Source organism: Caretta caretta, chromosome 2 (assembly GCF_965140235.1).
Source record: "Caretta caretta isolate rCarCar2 chromosome 2, rCarCar1.hap1, whole genome shotgun sequence".
In the NCBI taxonomy this organism is placed as follows: domain Eukaryota; kingdom Metazoa; phylum Chordata; order Testudines; family Cheloniidae; genus Caretta; species Caretta caretta.
The window spans coordinates 60,701,074-60,722,048 of NC_134207.1; the positions used below are offsets into that span (position 1 = coordinate 60,701,074).

A 20,975-nucleotide genomic window follows, 5' to 3' on the forward strand; every position below is an offset into this window, starting at 1 on the left:
CTGCTTAGATATTATAGCATGTATAATACTGTACAAAGATATACACTACAGTTTGAAGACTCCTGAAATACAGAAGCACAACAAGGTATATTTAAGACAGCTTTTACAGGTCAAAGTCTGAACTTCTTTCTAATTATGGGTGGAAATCGGACCCATAATGTCAATTTTCTCTAACTGAAGTTTATTTTTCATTCTTATGGCAACTTCAAAAAGAGTAAAACAGCACCATCAATTCACTATGCAATGATAGGTTTCTTTAAACCCAGTACAACAATCTACCCTTAAGATATAGCTGAGTTTACTGTGTTGGAGCTAATTCTGTAAGTATTTATTCACATGAGTAGTCAGACTGAAGTCAATGGGACTACTTGTGAGATGAATTTTTACTTTTAATAAAAGGAGGACTTGTGGCACCTTAGAGACTAACAAATTTATTTGAGCATAAGCTTTCATGAGCTACAGCTCACTTCATCGGATGCATTCAGAAGTGAGCTGTAGCTTATGAAAGCTTATGCTCAAATAAATTTGTTAGTCTCTAAGGTGCCACAAGTCCTCCTTTTCTTTTTGCGAATACAGACTAACACGGCTGCTACTCTGAAAACTGTAACGAGAGTGATCACTTAAGGTGAGCTATTACCAGCAGGAGAGTGGGGGGGAAAAAAACCTTTTGTAGTGATAATCAAGGTGGGCCATTTCCAGCAGTTGACAAGAACGTCTGAGGAACAGTGGGGGGTGAAGGGGGGGGGAATAGTTTTACTTTGTGTAATGACACATCCACTCCCAGTCTTTATTCAAGCCTAAGTTAATTGTATCCAGTTTGCAAATTAATTCCAATTCAACAGTCTCTCACTGGAGGCTGTTTTTGAAGTTTTTTTGTTGAAGAATTGCCACTTTTAGGTGTGTAATCGAGTGACCAGAGAGATTGAAGTGTTCTCCAACTGGTTTTTTAATGTTTAATTCTTGACGTCTGATTTGTGTCCATTTATTCTTTTATGTAGAGACTGTCCAGTTTGACCAATGTACATGGCAGAGGGGCATTGCTGGCACATATCGCATTGGTAGATGTGCAGGTGAACAAGCCTCTGATGGTGTGGCTGATGTGATTAGGCCCTATGATGATGTCCCCTGAATAGATATGTGGACACAGTTGGCAACGGGCTTCGTTGCAAGGATAGGTTCCTGGGTTAGTGGTTCTGTTGTGTGGTGTGTGGTTGCTGGTGAGTATTTGCTTCAGGTTGGGGGGCTGTCTGTAAGCAAGGACTGGCCTGTCTCCCAAGATCTGAGAGAGTGATGGGTCATCCTTCAGGATAGGTTGTAGATCCTTGGTGATGCATTGGAGAGGTTTTAGTTGGGGGCTGAAGATGATGGCTAGTGGCGTTCTGTTATTTTCTTTGTTGGGCCTGTCCTGTAGTAGGTGACTTCTGGGTACTCTTCTGGCTCTGTCAATCTGTTTCTTCACTTCAGCAGGTAGGTATTGTAGTTGTAAGAATGCTTGAGAGAGATCTTGTAGGTGTTTGTCTCTGTCTGAGGGGTTGGAGCCAATGCAGTTGTATCGTAGAGCTTGGCTGTAGACAATGGATCGTGTGGTGTGGTCTGGATGAAAGCTGGAGGCATGTAGGTAGGAATAGCAGTCAGTAGGTTTCCGGGATAGGGTGGTGTTTATGTGACCATCATTTGTTAGCCCTGTAATGTCCAGGAAGTGGATCTCTTGTGTGGACTAGACCAGGCTGAGGTTGATGGTGGGATGGAAATTGTTGAAATCATGGTGGAATTCCAATTAGAGTAGGGGCATTAGGAGACGAGAGCGGAGGAAGCGTTGTTCTAAGTCAGCCATAAAAATGTTGGCATACTGTGGGGCCATGCGGGTACCCATAGCAGTGCCGCTGATTTGAAGGTGTATATTGTCCCCAAATGTGAATTAGTTGTGGGTGAGGACAAAGTCACAAAGTTCAGCCACTGGTGTGCCGTGACATTATCGGGGATACTGTTCCTGACGGCTTGTAGTCCATCTTTGTGTGGAATGTTGGTGCAGTGGGCTTCTACATCCATAGTGGCCAGGATGGTGTTTTTAGGAAGATCACCAATGGATTGTAGTTTCCTCAGGAAGTCAGTGGTGTCTCGAAGATAGCTGGGAGTGCTGGTAGCGTAGGGCCTGAGGAGGGAGTCTACATAGCCAGACAATCCTGCTGTCAGGGTGCCAATGCCTGAGATGATGGGGCGTCCAGGATTTCCAGGTTTATGGATCTTGGGTAGCAGATAGAATACCCCAGGTCAGAGTTCCAGGGGTGTGTCTGTGCAGATTTGTTCTTGTGCTTTTTCAGGGAGTTTCTTGAGCAAATGGTGTAGTTTCTTTTGGTAACCCTCAGTGGGATCAGAGGGTAATGGCTTGTAGAAAGTGGTGTTGGAGAGCTGCCTAGCAGCCTCTTGTTCATATTCCGACCTATTCATGATGACGACAGCACCTCCTTTGTCAGCCTTTTTGATTATGATGTCAGAGTTGTTTCTGAGGCTGTGGATGGCATTGTGTTCTGCACGGCTGAGGTTATGGGGCAAGTGATGCAGCTCTATGTATATAAATCTCCCCACTGTATTTTCCACTGAATGCATCCGATGAAGTGAGCTGTAGCTCACAAAAGCTTATGCTCAAATAAATTTGTTGGTCTCTTAGGTGCCACAAGTACTCCTTTTCTTTTTGGGAATACAGACTAACACGGCTGCTACTCTGAAACCTCTTATTTTTAATAGGCATTTACAGCATATACCAGAAGTGTTAATTTCCTTATTGCTAAAAATTAAGAAACTGTGATAAAATATTGGGAAAGAAGGGAATTAGCAGTGCACGGGACATCAAATGTGTCACGTGTCAAACTCTGGAGGATTTATTTTAGGCTTTTTCCTTTTTCAAGTTCATTCTGTGACCAAAGGAACAGCTTTTATCTGGTTCAGATGGAATGGGTTTGCCATTAGATATTTGCTTTCATGCTGCTGCCAATGCATAATGGGGTAATTTGCGTTGCTGAACTGGCCACATGAGATACAACCTGATTCCAGTGTAAAATGTCCAGGTAAAAACCCATAAAGTTTCTGTTTTATGGAAGGGAGACCATAGTGCATGGAGTCCAGAAATATTTTCTCCAGAAGTCAGTTGTCCAATGCTGACAGAAGAATATTAAGGACAGACACTTCTTTATCCTGAGTGAAGGGCCTCTATTTATCAATTCTCCAGGCACGTTCTACTAGAATGCCATTTAATTTTGCTGTACAGTCCAATGTCTTAAAAGATGTTACTCGGTTACTTCCTGAATAGTTCTTCATTCTTCCCCAGCAGGTGGTGGTGGCTGGCATAGTTTGTATAATCTGGCAAAATGAAAAAGAGCCATCATATTAGTCTGGGAGTACTATTATTATTAAAATGGTCTGATACAGGCAAAACAAACTAAATCTAACAAGGCTGATTCTCTTTTCACTGTAAATCAGGAGTAACTCCACTGAAGTCAATAGATTAATACTAACATAAAACTAGAGTGAAATTAGAATCAAGCACATAATGTACATGGTTCTTGTCAACATGAATCTCTGCTTATTCAAATGCACAAGTCTATAAATAATCAGACATCAGCAGCCAAGTAACACCTCAGTTATGGAGCCAAGTTTTCCTACTTCTGCACTCAAGGTCACATTCGGAGACAAGTCAACCACCTGATTGGTGGTATGATCATCTACACTGGAAAATTTTACTTGTTGACTAATACCGCTGAAGTTATATTTTGGTGATCCAGTTGCTACAAATGCAAGCTGCAAAGTCAGTCCTTTCTCTCCATCACTCAAACAAGCAGAAGCCAGTGACTTTTGTAACCTCAGCTCTACTTAGGACAGCTCTGCTCTCCAGTTTGCCTTGCCCTCTCAAGGACTGCAGTATATATGCACAGCAATTTGCAGACCAAATTCCTATTGGCCGCTCATCACATGTTTTATTAACTGTTTATTTTTTTCTCTATTTGTACATCTCCTACAAAATGCTCCCATGTGGTCTTGGGTTCCAGCAGACTAACACAGACAATAGATGCACCACAAGTGCATATGTCAGCCTTCAAATTTTGGAGAGAGAGACATTAACTGAAGTCAGACAGAGAAATTAAGGACTCAAGGTAACACGTTCAATGCAAAAAGAGATCAATACAGTCTGAAATAGTTGTGTTGCCAGTGTTTGTCAGCTCCTCCATTTATGAAGACTCTGACACTTCTATTAAGTACTTCATCACAGGTTGACTTTTAACACATTTGTAAAGTTACCATCACATTAATACCAAAACTAAAGGACAATTATTCTGACTTGAGGCTCACTGTAGAGAGGACTTTTCTGTTCTCTGAGAAAGGGTAGGAGAATGTCCATCACTTTGCAGCATCTCCCCTCACACTGCAGCACTGTGACACAGTGCTAAGAATGATCTAATCTGGAGGCTACATAGTTCCTGAGAGAAAGTGCATCATTGCAGCAGGTAGAAAGAGATAAAAGGAAGAGACTAAGGAGTTTGGCAGGGCAGGGAGGAAGTGTGGCAGAATCCAAAATGAAGTGATCATTGCACATAAAGCAGATGTCAGGAGATTCTGGCTTTGCCAATGTCACAGAGTAAGAAATAAAAATATGTTTAATGGGTCTGAGTATTATGAAAGATGCTGATACCTACACTTTGTGGTTTTGTGGTACCTGAAATTTTGCAGGGAAGTTTGCAAACTTCCCAACCAAACTTCAAATATCTTTAGAATTAAAGAAGATTAGGATTGGAAGAGATCTCAAGAGGTCATCTAGTCCAACCCCCTGCTCAAAGCAGGATCAACCCCAGCTAAATCATCCCAGCCAGGGCTTTGTCAAGACGGACCTTAAAAACCTCTAAGGATGGAGATTCCACCACCTCCCTAGGTAACCCATTCCAGTGCTTCACCACCCTCCTAGTGAAATAGTGTTTCCTAATATCCAACCTAGACCTCCCCCACTGCCACTCGAGACCATTACTCCTTGTTCTGTCATCTGCCACCACTGAGAACAGCTGAGCTCCATCCTCTTTGGAACCCCCCTTCAGGCAGCTATCAAATTCCCCCTCACTCTTCTCTTCTGCAGACTAAATAACCCCAGTTCCTTCAGCCTCTCCTCATAAGTCATGTGCCCCAGCCCCCTAATCATTTTCATTGCCCTCAGCTGGACTTTTTCCAATTTGTCCACATCCTTTCTGTAGTGGGGGCCCCACAACTGGATGTAATACTCAAGATGTGGCCTCGCCAGTGCTGGAGAGAGGGGAATAATAACTTCCCTCGATCTGCTGGCAATGCTCCTACTAATGCAGCCAATATGCCATTAGCCTTTGTGGCAAGAAGGGTACACTGTTGACTCTTATCCACCTTCTCATCCACTGTAATCCCCGGGTCCTTTTCTGCAGAACTGCCACTTAGCCAGTCGGTCTCTAGCCTATAGAAGTGCATGCGATTCTTCCATCAAAGTGCAGGACTCTGCACTTGTCCTTGTGGAACCTCATCAGATTTCTTGTCTAGGTCACCCTGGACCCTATGCCTACTCTCCAGTGTATCTACCTCTCCCCCCAGCTTAGTGTCATCTGTGAACTTACTGAGGGTGCAATCCATCCCATCATTCAGATAATTAATGAAGTTGTTGAACAAAACCGGCTCCAGGACAGACCCCTGGGGCACTCCGCTTGATACTGGCTGCCAACTGGACACCGAGCTGTTGATCACTACCCGTTGAGCCTGACGATCTAGCCAGTTTTCTATCCACCTTACAGTCCATTCATCCAATCTATATTTTTTTTAACTTGCTGGCAAGAATACTGTGGGAGACCGTATCAAAAGCTTTGCTAAATTCAAGATATCTCACATCCACCATTTTCTCTATATCCTCAGAGCCAGTTATCTCTTCATAGAAGGCAATCAGGTTGGTCGGGCATGACTTGCCCTTGGTGAATCCATGCTGACTGTTCCTGATCACCTTCCTCTCCTCCAAGTGCTTCAAAATGGATTCCTTGAGGACCTGCTCCATGATTTTTCCACAGACTGTGGTGAGGCTGACCAGTCTGTAGTTCCCTGGATTCTCCTTCTTCCCTTTTTAAAAGATGGGCACTATATTTGCCTTTTTCCAATCATTCAGGACCTCCCCCGATCGCCATGAATTTTCAAAGATAATGGCCAATGGCTGTGCAATCACGTCAGCCAACTCCCTCAGCATCCTCGGATGCACTAGATCCGGCCCCATGGACTTGTGCATGTCCAGCTTTTCTCAATCGTCTTTAACCTGTTCTTTCACCACTGAGGGCCGCTCACCTCCTCTCCATACTGTGCTGCCCAGAGCAGCAGTCTGGGAGCTGTCCTTGTCTGTGAAGACCAAGGCAAAAAGAGCATTGAGTACTTCAGCTTTTTCTACATCATCTGTCACTCGGTTGCCTCCCCCATTCAGTAAGGGTCCCACACTTTCCCTGACCTTCTTTTTGTTGCTAACATACCTGTAGAAATCCTTCTTGTTACCCTTCACATCCCTTGCTAGCTGCAACTCCAATTGTGCTTTGGCCTTCCTGATTACACCCCTGCATGCTCAAGCAATAATGATTACATTCAAATAAGTTAAGCATTTCATTGTTAATTTGTAATGTAACAAAAGCATAAATCTGGACAGGTGGCATGGCTGCATAAATGATTTGGGATCAGTGTTGAGCCTTTGCTTTCTGGGCAAATAAAAAACCAGTTCGTTATTGTAGGGTAGTCAGGGTGGATCCCGTTGTTAGTGCACATGTGCCTCATGCATGTGGGATCGAAGTCTTTGGAACAGAAGTGTCCATCAAGGCCGTGCTTGTGCTCCCACATGAGGGCATAAAAGGTGGAGCAGACATGAACCTCCCACAGTTCCATGGCAATTTGAAGCCCATTGTAGCTGAGGACTCTGAAAAGTTAGAATAGGAGGTGGGTTGTGGAAGCCACACTGACTACAACATCTCAAAGAACCAGTTACTGTGGGGTAAGTAACCATTCTTTATTCTTTGAGTACGTGTCTATGTGAACCCCACCGGAGGTGACTGCCAAGCAGTGTCCCCTCATGACGTGGGAATGAGTTAAACAGCTGGTTCAGGAATACTCTACCAAACTTGGTATCTGCTTTGGCAGCCAAGTCCAAAGCAAGTCTAATGCTTAACAAAAGTCAGTGGACTACTCCACATTACAGATTTCAGAAACTGGCACATTCCTGGAACAGGCAGAGGTTGTTGCTTGAGTTCCAGTGGAGAGCCTTTGTGTTTGGTGGGGACAGGTACACCAGTTAGCCAGTAACACAGCAAGATTCTGTGTTAGCCAATTTGATATTCTCTGATGAGATAGATGGCCTGACCTTTAGAATGGCCAGCTGTAACCAGAAATAAGTGAAGGGTAGTCTGAAGGGTTTTGTTCTGTCGATGTACTAAAGCCAGAGTCTGGGAATATCCAGAGTATGCAGCTTCTTCTCTCCCAGTGTAGAGCAGGGCTTTGGGAATAAGACAGGTACTCTTAATGAATGATTTAGATGAAACTCTGAGCCCACCTTAGGGATGAATTTCAGGTGAGGCTCAGCACCACCATATCTCGGTGGAATGTCATGTAGGGAGGTTCAGCAATAAATGCTTGCAGCTCTCTCTGTCTTCTGGCTGAAGTGATAGCAACTAAGACAGTCTTCAGAGTGAGACTGTGTAAGAAGCATTCTGAAAGAGGTTCAAAGGGAGATTAGGAGCCTCACAAGCACTATACTGAGATACCAGGCAGAGGCAGGTTCTCTGATTAGTGAGCAAGTATGTAATAGCATATACTGAAGCATCAAGTATGAATCTCGGCCCTTTGCCAGGGTCAGACATGAGTATCGGTATCAGGTTCAGTTGTGGGTCTAATTTCTCCTGTGCTCTCTGGTTTTGTTAGAGGGCTCGGAACCCCTCTTCTTGGAGGAGCAGTGTTTCGAGTGCTCCTTCCAGGACTGTCCTCTCTGTTTGGAGCTATGATTGAGCTCCATCTGTCTGTGTCTCTTGACATCTCCTTTTTGTGTGGGCAGAAGTGCCAAAGGTATTGAAACCAAGGCTCCCAATGCTGAAACTACCAGCATGGTCAGCATCAGAGTTGCTGATGCCAACTTAGTTGGATTCCTTTTCAACATCTTTTCACTGCCCCATCCTGAGGCGTGAAGCCTGCTTTAGGGAGTACTGCCTGATGCTGTTTTTTCTGGCCCCGCTCTGGTAGTTGCCATCACCTCTGGGTCTGAAGCAACCTGCACAAGACTACTCTAGCAGATGTAGCTTGAGCTGGGGGGTCCCTGCATTTGTGGGTTCTTGCAGAGAGCGACTTACACAAAGCACTTATCTGGAATGTGGATCTCCCTGAAGTAGAAAAGGCATCAGCTGTGTCTGTCTTTGAAGGGAATCAGTGTGTTGCAAGACGGGCAGAGTTTGAACCTTGCCAGTTTAGCATCTGCCATTAGATGAGGCAGTTGGCATGAAGCATCTCACTCCACTGTACCAGATTTATGCAGGAGTATCTTTGATTTTCTTCCCCCCCCCCTAACCCCCCCAAAAAAGTTTCAATCTGAGGAAAAGGGAATGTGAAAATAAAGTTTCTTCACAGAAGGTAGTTGTAAACCAAGGTGAAGTCTCTAAGGAGTCATGGGTTGGAAACTCGCTGGGTTCCGCCTTGCTGCCAGAAGCAGTAAGAGGGAACCGAGAGAGGGTTGTGTCTGCTCGGCCCTTTCTGTCCTTGGAAAGGAGCACAATGCAGCACAGGGCACTAACATGGAACTAACCAACACTGCTATTCAAAAGACTCTGATCTCACATGTTTGAGGTGCATGTGCACCCACAGTAGGATCCCTGCTGACACATATACTCGAAGCAGCTGCTCAGATACAATGCAGAGGAGATTAACTATCAATGAGTGATGCCTGGTTGCTCCATAAGTGATTTTTGTAAGGAACTCATGAAGTGGTCTGTTCTCCTGCTGGAGAAAAATTGGTGGAATCAGTTGCCAGAAAGAGGGGGCAAGCTGATGGTTCCTAAGAAGGAAGGGCTGGGGAATCCAGAGGATCCTGTATGGACTGGTTGGGAACGCAGAGACTTCCCCATGGTTAGACAGCCAAGGGGAGACAATGGCAATACATTCCACATTAAAAAACCTCTCATGCTTCAGATTATGTGGTATGAATTTTAACATTTCTATTTTTGGGGGAAACAAAGATAAAACTTGCTAACACAAAATGATATAAATCCAGGAGATATTTCACACTACTGGTTTTACTTCCAAAGCTTTTAACACTTGGGTAACAAACTCCCCACCTTTGTAACTTATCAAATTGTGGTCAATTTCATTTGAATTGTTTTGGAAATAAGCTCAAAAAAAGGAAAAGACACAGACAGACACACACACAGAGTTTTCTCTTTTGATTATTTTATTGATCAGAATCCTGAAGTCTCTCTCATATGTAGCTTTGTTGTTTGCCATTGTTTATGTTCATTTGCAAATACATCTCTCTTAAATACTGTATTGGTCCTTACTGGAATTTTAACACCTCAGTGGGTCTATTATCTGTTATCTACATATATTCCTGTTTATGTATCTATAGTATATCACTGTGTAATTATTATTCAACAACAGAGTATTAGATTTTAATCAAACTGAGAGACTGTAAACAATCAGGTAAACTTCAGAGTAAATTTTCAGAGTATTGCATGAAGTTTTAATTCTGCAACTAGTTTACTGTAATTGGAGTTGTGTGGTTTTAAACCCAAGTAATTCTCTGGATATTAAGAAGCCAAACTTTGTCCATAAGTACACAGTGAAGTCAATGTGAGCTGCATGCTTGTGACTGGGAAAATGATTAGGCAAAAACTAGACAAATCATGGTCTTGGTCACAAACAACTGATTCTACTATTTAGTTACCTTGGGACAGATTGTGGTGTTCGGTCCCTCACTCCTAAATTCTTGGCAGTGTTCTGCACTCTTGCTCCCTGCAAGAAAGAAAAAAAAAATTGCTTCAGATAGAACTAATGTAAGTTTTAGTGTACCTCCTGGGTGTATAATAGGCCCAGGATTAGATTTATCAATAAATAAACTTCATTATTGATGTCCTACGTAAATAATTCTTTTCTTTTGAATGCAACCAAGAAAAACACTTTCTAATAAAAGCTACTAAATATGATTTTATAAAGGTGCAAGAAAAGAGACACAGCTGTTCTGTTCTTTCAGCTAATAACTACTCTTTCACATAAAACATAAAAACAGATAAAACAAAGTTCTTCACAAAAAAAGTTTAACATTTAAGTTGTGAAGAAGCTAACAACTACACTACTCTCACACTGCTGATTCAGTTTGCCTGGCATTCCTCACTCTTCTGGAGTTTTCACTCTTGCACAATTCCTATCACAATCAGTGTGAGTTCTGAGTAAGTATTACCGGTTCCATCCCACACCCAAGAATCCTCCTTATGATCAACTGTTTGTTTACAGAGAAGGATGGCCTGTGCTTAAGGCATTAGATGAGGACATGGTAGATATGGGTTCTATTCTTGGCTCTGACACAATCTTCCTGTACAACCTTGGCTAAGTTACTTACTCTCTCTGTGTCTCAGTTCCCCATTCATAAGACAGGAATAATAGTGCTTTCCTACCTCACAGGGATATTGTGAGGATGAATTCATTTAAGCATGCAAGCTGCTCAAATACTATATTGATGAGCGACACAGAAAAGTGAACTTAATTAACAATGGAACTTAATTAACCTGACTTTCCAAAAACAGTCGGCAAACAATGGCATATCTACTAGACTCATTATTGCCAACCAAAGAGAATAGATCTAATAGACCTACTGTTAGGATACAGATATTCAGGCCTGTCTGCAAAGGCCTGTACTTTAAGAATTTAGGTGTATTCTTATCACTTGGCTAGTTCTAGAGGTATAAAAGAAAGAATCAAAATCACTGTCTGCTGGTGTAAGGGCCTTCTCTTACTGTGACAGTCTGAGGCCCTGTTCTTAGGCTAAGGCCTTTGGCTAAGCAGCAGAGGCAGCCATAAGCTAGGAAGCGAACAGTCACATCCTCACATTCCAAACTAGTCACATTGAAATAAGGTGCTATTGGGCTGTCAGGCACTATCAGGACAGGATTGTATTCCTATCACCTCCAGAGAAAGGGAAGTGCCTAGAAAATGTAAAAGGAAACTTAGTTTGATAGCATCCTGTCTGGCAAGAACTCACTTATCAATAGCTGGGATGTGAAATCCTCACTTCTGTATTGTTTTGTCATTATAGTTCCCACTTTGCTATTGTTTGTCTGTATAATCTCTGTCTGGTTCTGTGATTGTTTCTGTCTGCTGTATAATTAATTTTGCTGGGTGTAAACTAATTAAGGTGGTGGGATATAATTGGTTAGCTAATCATGTTACAATATGTTAGGATTGGTTAGTTAAATTTCAGTAGAATGATTGGTTAAGGTGTAGCTAAGAATAATACTATATAAATTAGGGGCAAACAGGAAGTAAGTTGGGATTCGAAAATAAGGAAAAAGGAACTTGTATTTAAGCTTGCTGGAAGTTCACCCCAATAAACATCGAATTGTTTGCACCTTCGGACTTCGGGTATTGTTGCTCTCTGTTCATGCGAGAAGGACCAGGGAAGTGGGAGAGTGAAGGAATAAGCTCTCTAACACCTACTATTGCCAATCTTTGTTTTCTAGTTTTTAGAGGAAGCAAAACCTATTCATTGTCTCTCTCTCTCTCTCTCTCTCTCCCAGGTCAAATGCAAAACAAAATGAAGACAACAAATAACTGCACAAGAAGGTATAAACAGATTAATCTCACAATAATTAAAGTGAGATAATATTAAATTTGTGTGGGATACAGGTAAAGCTATATCTAAAATAAAGACATATCTGTAGTGACAAACCGTGCAATGGTATGGCTCAACCATTGATTGGATTGAGTATTACAGTGAGTAAACAAATTGCATTTTGGCTAAAATTTGGTACCTCAGTCCACTACCACAATAAAATCCCCACGTTAGTACACAATAAAGGACTCAAACTAAAGCTGGAACAGACTAAATACCTGCAGGCAGCAGGTATTCACAATTAGAGTAAACAGACACATGCAACTTAAAAATCAGTGTTTTGTTATCTTATCTATTTTTTAAGTTTAATGGTACTGAAGAAAAAACAACCCCACACTTATCTACTTAAATAACTCTAAAACAACTATGAAAAATTAAATTCATGAAATGGTTCATAAATAGCATTGCTTTCATGTTTTATAAAGTACAATATATTCTGAGAAATCAAAAATATTGATTCAAGTTTTTAACGTTAGATATTGGCAAAACACACATCATTGGTACATCTAATTTGGAAAACCCTGATGCCAATATCTCTATGACACAGGTAACTCTACCATCATTCATAAACCACTTTGAGTTCTTTGACATGGGTATGTATATATCAAAGATAAATTGCTGATGGTCAAGATCCATGTGATTAATTTAACTGAATACCAGTGTATACATAATATATATGAGAATATATTAACATTAATCATATGTAGATCTTGACTTTTAACACTGTAACTGCTTCTGAGGAAGAAAAATAACAAATTTTTATTTACATCACCCACTAGACAAATTAATCCTAATATCTAGCTAGCATAGTAAATCAAAAGTGTTGATTTCAAAGGATTCTGGCTTTATACATCCATCTAATATATTGTTTATCAGGAGAACAAATTAGACCTTACTTAAACCACCCCCACCAACAGACTCATTTTTTCTCCTGGGGGGTGGGAGGTGGGAATCAGGATTACTAATAATGTGATCCTTCATCTTCCATTTTAGTACATCTACATCACTTGTGAGTTTATTTTTTATTCAAGAAATAAATTTGCTTTTTTTTTCTGCACATCTAATATTTTTTAAACAATAACAATCTGCACGTTGAAATTGCTAGTCCCATATTGCAGTAACAGATAGTACAGTTAAAGGGCATTAGAACTCTTTGCTCTGTGAACCGATAGTGCCTGGGCACTCATGGAAGATGACCTTTAGCTTTGGATAGAGAAAGTTCAACCATCAGATCTGTAAATCAATTTATGAAGTGGTATTTCCATTGTCGTTAGAAAAAAAAAAAAAAAGAAAAGACAGGCCCACTCTGCCAGGACACTTACATAAGAACGGCCATACTGGGTCAGACCAAAGGTCCATCTAGCCCAGAATCCTGTCTTCCAACAGTGGCCAATGCCAAGTGCTTCAGAGGGCATGAACAGAACAGAAAATCATCAAGTGATCCATCCCCTGTCATCCACTCCCAGCTTCTGGCAATCAGAGGCTAGGGGACACTCATAGTATGGGGTTGCATCCCTAATCATCTTGGCTGACAGCTACTGATGGATCTATCCTCCCTGAACTTATCCAGTTCTTTTTTGAACCCAGTTCACAATACCCCCAGCAATGATTTTCACAGCTTGACACTTGTTTAAGGAGGGCAAAAAGTGACCATATTTTTGTGACGTTCTGTACCCCAAAGCAATACCCTGGCACTCCCATATTTACAAGGGTGATATAATTATGATATGTTTTATGCAAAGTATGCCTTGTAAGGTATCATTCTAAAAGTCTTGATCTGTTGAACGTTAATATCTCATTGGAATGTATGTGCTGTCATTGTATCTGAAGTTATGAATATTAACTATGTACCAGCATTTCAGATGTGTTTGCTCCTACAGTAACTCCCACAAGGTAGTTTATATCCAGTCTAGCCAGCACATTGTGAACAGACTATTTAAGCTAATGGCCCATCAATGAACACAATGGGCCATTTCAGAAGCTTATCCTCACCTGATGGACTTTTCTAGGGACATTCTAGCCAAAATATGGGTAATGACCCCTGCTATGACTCATCGAAGAGTGCAAGGGCATGTGACTGGAACATATGATACTGGACTCCATCTTGTGCCTGTACTTTTACACTAACTGTGCCTGGGGTTTTTGTTTGGGACATGAAGTGTCATGGCAGAAGCTATAAAAGGGGAAGTGACATCATCACTTGGCCTCACTTCCCCCACAACTCAACACCTGGAAACACCATAGGAACAAAGTCTGAACTGGGGATGTGGTCCCAAGCTGAAGGGATTTCTAGCCCGTGTATGGAAGATTGATGGACTGTTTGTACCATCAGAGTGAGACACTGCTTGATTCAAATCCTGTCTAGTGTAAGGAACTTAGATTGTGATTTTTTTTTATTTCTTAGGTAACCAGCTTTGGTCTGTACACTATTACTTACAATCACTTAGAATCTATTTTTCTGTAGTTAATAAATCTGTTTTATATTTTTTACCTAAAACAGTGTGTTGTTTGAAGTGCAAAGTGAAATCTGCTCAGGAACAGGGGCTGGTGAATTGTCTTCTCCACACTAAGGAAGGGGCAAACTGAGTAAAAAACTTATACTGGTCAGGCTTCTGACCAGGGCTAGATGATACAGCTCTGGGGTCCTAGGCTAAGGAGCTGTGGGGGGTTGGCTGGAGCTCTCTATTGTTGGTTCATGAGTGGCGGGCAAAAGCACTCATGTAACTGCAATTGGGTGTGTCCATGCTTATGTATGGCTGTGCAAATGCAAGACCTGGAGAGGACTGCAGCTTATCACAGCCTTACAGTGTGAGAGGGGGCCCAGACTGGTATGCCAGAGGGCTCAGCTGTATCCCAGTTCCAGGTTGCACCTCAGGGAAGTCCGTCACAGTTTTGAAAAAAAGTAGCTTACATTTGTGCCTATATAATCAACTGAGCACAAAATCTGTATCGCAGTGTTATAGAAATGCAATGTTATTGTATATCCATGTCAAAGTAGTGAAAAAACGTTATTCCTTCTCCATATCTTCTTCCATGTGGACTCTATACAAACTATGAGCTCATCCTCAACGCCTCTATCCTCTCCACATTTAAATTTCTCTTGAAGACTCACTTTTGTCATGGTATTTATAGAGAATTAAGCTGATCTGTTTGTGTGTATGTGTATAGATATACACATATTATATATATATACACACACACACATATATATATATATATATATATATAGCCTTTTGTTGTTCCTTTTGTCCTGTCCTCTGTTTACTTATCTGTTCTAGATTGTCAATTCCTTGGAGAAAAGAGCATCCTTCCTGAGTATTTGGAAAGTGGCTACCATGTAGTGATAAGAAAAATTTTAACAATAATCTCATACGCTTTTATGATCAGTTATATCAACAGCTCATCTCCCCTAACTTATTACACATTCCAGGCATTTGGGAAGTTATTCTTCATTAATATTGTTGAGGTCCCTGTTAAGGTTTTGTGTTAGAATTCAATCTTGACGACTTTAGAGTACATATTGCTTTTGGGGATGTGGTTGGAGATGAAAATAAAAGCTTTATGGAGTGTTTGAGTGTGTTATCAACAGAGCTGTATATACAGGCAATACGAATGTGGAAAGAAATGCACAAGTCTTTCTCCTTAACTTTTTTCCATGCTTTTAAGGTTCTGGGTGGGTGCGTTGTGTCCTGATGCAACCTTAACTGCCATTAAACATAGTTTTTTGTTTGTTAATTTCCCAGTTTTTAATACAGCTTTGTGTATTTCAGCGAATAGTGCCCCAAAAGTCATGGAGAAAGGGAACTGTACCTGCCTGGGAATCAGAGGAATAAACCATGCCGCTGAAGCCACTCAACTATGATGATCCTTCTGAAGGGTATGAAAGGCTATGATATATCTCAGTAAATTCTTCATGTCTAAAATATTTCGTCCCCATTTAAAAGTTACTGAAAGTAAGTACACCAAGAGCAACCCTCCATATTTAGCAGTGACAACATAATTGTCAGCTAGAGAGAAACTTTGTGAAGGAATCTCTGTCACCTTTCACTTTCTGAAACATTATATAGCCTCTCATGGACTACTGGAAATTGGATACAGCCATGAGGGGCTGCAGCAGCAGGGTGCATACCTGGATTCTAGCATCAAGTCTGTCTTTTGCACTCCGCCTTCCTCTGGATGCCCCACACCCTCCCTGCAAGTCTGAAGCTTGCCAACACCAAGAATTAAACCCATGCAGAGCTAAAAGCACAAGTCCTTACAGCTTGTGCTAGAGAGACAGGCTCTCAAGCAAAAAGCTGTCACAGACTCCTCTCCTCTGTGTATTGGACACATGCAATGTTGGAGTATTAACACAGCGTGTGAGGGTGATAGAATTTGCATTAGCAAAAACCCATTTAGACACCTGTTTTTTTAGAGTGCTAATTCTGTCAGGAGTAAGCCCAAGCGTTAGAATCTATTATTTGTATTCACAGATTTTCATGCTTGAAGAGTGTAAAAGCAGGTGATTGTTCAGTAATTTATACATTTAAAATTATTGTAGACTGGATTAAATAATGAAAAGCAGAAGTCACTTAATTTGAATGCATTGGTGGATTCCAGCTCATCCCTGTAATACTAACTGTAATAAACAGGGCTCTGATCCTCAATTCTTACAGTACAAGCATCTGTGGACTTGAAATTATAAATAACAGGGCAAATACACTGAAAACTATGTTCCAGGGGTACAGCCCAAACAACTAATTATGACATTCTTGTTACTTTGGGATGAAATTCAGCCCTGTGCAGAATGACTGCACAAGGTCTTTCATACTACTCAAACTCCACTTACTCTGAATCCTTAATATAGAGTTCAGAGAGCCTTCCACACTCTGCACGGTGATAAATTTCACCCTTAGTCTGTGTTTGTGTTTTCTCAGTTTGAATTGAATAATAAGATTCTCTGAAGATACATTAAATGGCACAGGGTATATTGTACCCACTATGTAATTAAAACATTTATGAATATCTGACTAGATACTTGTATAGTACGTGTATTTAAAACAATTATTCTTGTTCCCCTCCCCGCCCCTCCAAATCTATAGTCTTGCTAAATCTACTCATTATTTCCTCCAAAAAAAGTATTCATTTCCTTCCATCCCTATTATTAAAAAGCTTTTTTAGGCCTTGGTCATCTCTCATTACACTATTGTAGCCAATCTTTCTCTCAGTAGATTATCTTTTACCTTGTCTTCCTCCAGCCTATTCGAAAAACAGCGGTACAGCCATGCCGGAGGAGTTGCCCGCTGGCTCCTGTGAGTGGTGGCCTGACATGCTGCTGCTTTCACCGTTGTGGTTCCCAGTAGAGCCCTCCGCAGATACCAATTCATATCCACGGATATCTGCATCCATGGATATAAATTTTGTATCAACATAGGGCTCTAACCATCATGATCATCTAATCTGACCTCCTGCACATTGTAGGCCACAGAACATCACTCACTCACTCCTGTGATGGACCCTAACCTGTGGCCGAGTTACTGAAGTCCTCAAATCATGGTTTAAAGACTTTGAGTTTACCATCTTTTCATGTGCTGTATATTTATTCCTGCTTACTGTATTTTCCACTCCATGCATCTGATGAAGTGGGTTTTAGCCCACGAAGCTTATGCCCAAATAAATGTATTAGTCTCTAAGGTGCCACAAGGACTCCTCGTTGTTTTTAGAGAATTAACCATTTCTACTAGTTTAAACCTGCAAGTGATCCATGCCCCATGCTGCAGAGCAGGGGGTCTCAACCTTTTTCTTTCTCAGGGCCACCCCACATGCTATAAAAACTCCACGGCACAGCTGTGCCACAACAACTGTTTTTCTGCATATAAAAGCCAGGTCTGGCATTAGGGGGTAGCAAACAGGGCAATTGCCTGGGGCTCTATGCCACAGGGGGGCACCGCAAAGCTAAGTTGCTCAGTCTTCAGCTTCAGCCCCAGGTGGTGGGGCTCAGTGGCCATGTTGCAGTCCTGTCCAGCAGGGCTTTGGCTTTCTGCCCTGCGTTCTAGCGAGTCTAACACTGGCCCCCTGAAACCTGCTTGCGGCCCCCCGGTTGAGAACCAGGCTGCAGAGGAAGGCAAAACTCCCACAGAGTCTCTGACAATCATAGAATCATGGAAGAGACCTCAGGAGGCCATCAAGTCCAACCCCCTGCTCTAAGCAGGACCAACCACAACTAAATCATCCCAGCCAGGGTTTTGTCAAGCCTGACCTTAAAAACCTCAAAGGAAGGGGATTCCACCACCTCCCTAGGTAACCCATTCCAGTGCTTCACCACCCTCCTAGTGAAATAGTGTTTCCCAATATCCAACCTAGACCTTCCCCACTGCAACTTGACACCATTGCTCCTTGTTCTGTCATCTGGTACCACTGAGAACAGCCGAGCTCCATCCTCTTTGGAACTCTTCTTCAGGTAGTGGAAGTCAGATATCAAATCCTCCCTCACTCTTCTCTTCTGCAAACTAAATAAGACCAGTTCCCTCAGCCTCTCCTCATAAGTTATGTGCCCCAGCCTCCTAATCATTTTCATTGCCCTCTGCTGGACTCTCTCCCATTTGTCCATATCCTTTCTGTAGTGGGGGGCCCAAAACTGGATGCAATACTCCAGATATGGCCTCACCAGTGCCGAATAGAGGGGAATAATCACTTCCCTCGATCTGCTGGCAATGCTCCTAATAATGCAGCCCAATATACTGTTAGCCTTCTTGGGAAGAAGGGCACACTGTTGACTCATATCCAGCTTCTCATCCACTGTAATTCCCACGTCCTTTTCTGCAGAACTGCTGCTTAGCCAATCTGCCAATTGCCAGTCTGACCCATGGGAAAATTTCTTCCAGACCTCAAATATATCCATCAGTTTGATCCTGAGCATGTGGGCAAGACTCACCAAGTAAAGAATTTTCTGCAGTAACCCAGAGCCCCCCCCCATTTAGTGTTCTGTCTCTGGCCATTGGGGATTTTTGCTACTGGCAGTCACAGATAGGCCACATGCCATTGTAGGCAGCCCATCATACCATCCCCTCCAAAAACTTATCAAGCTCAGTCATGAGGCCAGTTAGGTGTTTTGCCCCACTGCTCCCCTGGGAAGGCTGTTCCAGAACTTCACTCCTTTGATAGTTAGAAATCTTTGCCTAATTTTGACCCTAGACTTGTTGATGGCCAGTTTATATCCATTTGTTCTTGGGTCCACATTGGTGCTTAACTTAAATAACTCCTCTCCCTCCCTGGTTCTTATCCCTCTGATGTGTTTATAGACCGCAATCATATCTGCCCTCAGCCTTCTTTTGGTTAGGCTAAATAAGCCAAGATCTTTGAGTAACCTCTAATAAGGTAGATTTTCCATTCTTTGGATCATTCTAGTAGCCCTTCTCTGCATCTGTTCCAGTTTGAATTCATATTTCTTAAACATGGGAGACCAGAATTGCACACAGTATTCCAGATGAAGTCTCACCAGTGCCTTGTATAATTTTACTAACACTTTCCTGTCTCTACTGGAAATACCTCACCAGATGCACCCTAGGACTGCTTTATCCTTTTTCACGGCCACATCACATTGACAGCTCATAGTCATCCTGTGATCAACCAATGCACCCCAGTCTTTCTCCTCCTGTGTCTCTTTCAACTGATAAGTCCGCAGCGTATAGCAACAATTCTATTGTTATTAGTCCCTAAATGCATGTTCACTATTAAATTTGCACTGTGCACTATTAAATTTTATCCCATTTCTATTACTCCAGTTTACAAGATCATCCAGATCTTGTATAATATTCCAGTCCTCCTCCATATTGACTATACCTCCCAACTTTGTGTCATCCGCAAATTTTATTAGCACACTTTGTGCCAAGGTCAGTACTAAAAATGTTAAATAAGATTGGTCCAAAGACCGATCCCTGAGGAACTCCACTAGTAACCTCCGTCCAGCCTGACAGTTCACCTTTTAGTATGACCCATTGTAGTCTCCCCTTTAACAAAATCCCTATCCACCTTTCAATTCTCATATTAATCCCCATCTTCTCCAATTTAACGAATAATTTCCCATATGAAATCCCACTGAAATCCAGGTAGATTAGATCTACTGCATTTCCTTTGTCTAAAAAAAAGTCAGACCATTCTCAAATTATCTTGTAACTAATTTAAGGAGACAGCCAGTTCTTGGATATTATAATTATCCAAGTCACTACCACTCTTGAGCAAAATGACTAGTTAATTCATTTTTTTGGCTGAACACATGAAATTCCTGTGGAGAACTGTTAACATTCTAAAGTGTAAGGCTGGCTTACCTGTTTGCGCATCACATCTGTAGCTTGCATAATATAGCGAGGAGGTAGTCCGTGGCTCCGAGCAAGAATTATCGCCTGCTCCAGAGTGACACTCAGAGTGCAGCTGCAGTGAGAGACAGAATTAAGTCAGGTATCTGTTGTCATAACATCTCCTAAACAGTTACTGGTTTCTCAAAGGGTATAGATCAGAATCCAAAAACATATATTTAAGTTATTATATGGACAGAAATGTTCCTTAAAAACCTGCAGAAAGCAACATAAATGTACAATGATACTGCTCCATACTATAGCGCAGGCAAGAAACACACTCATCCTGGAAGTTATTTAAGAACATTAGAAAGGTCCTACTGGGTCAGACCAAAGGTCCATCGAGCCCAGCATCGTGTCCTCCAACAGTGTACAGTGCCAGGTGCCCCAGAGGGAATGAACAGAACAGGCAATCACCAAGTGATCCATCCCCTGTCGCTCATTCCCAGCTTCTGGCAAACAGAAGCCAGGGACACCATTCCTGCCCATCCTGGCTAAGAGCCATTGATGGACCTATCCTCCATGAATTTATCTAGTTCTTTTTTGAACCATGTTATAGTTCTGACTATAACTACAAAAACAAGAACTGGCAAGGAGTTCTACAGGTTGATTGTGCCTTGAGTGAAGAAATATTTCCTTTTATTTGTTTTAAAACCTGCTGCCTATTAATTTCATTTGGTGACTCCTAGTTCTTGTGTTATGAAAAGTAGTAAACAACACTTCCTTATCTACTTTCGCTACACCAGTCATGATTT

The 20,975-nt window shown here is 41.8% G+C and overlaps 1 protein-coding gene across 2 annotated transcripts in view; it reads right to left on the reverse strand.

Annotated features, from left to right (window-relative positions):
* Positions 1 to 518: 518 nt before the first annotated feature.
* The window catches only part of PREX2 (phosphatidylinositol-3,4,5-trisphosphate dependent Rac exchange factor 2), a 295,769-nt gene continuing 275,312 nt past the window's right edge, over positions 519 to 20,975 (reverse strand). For both annotated transcript variants that reach the window (XM_075125146.1, XM_048840883.2), the window contains 3 exons: positions 20,194 to 20,296; positions 9,947 to 10,014; positions 519 to 3,357 (listed from right to left, as the gene is read on the reverse strand). In XM_075125146.1, coding sequence (XP_074981247.1) covers positions 3,312 to 3,357; positions 9,947 to 10,014; positions 20,194 to 20,296 — 217 coding nt within the window. In that variant the 3' untranslated portion in view covers positions 519 to 3,311. The remainder of the gene's footprint in view (positions 3,358 to 9,946; positions 10,015 to 20,193; positions 20,297 to 20,975) is intronic.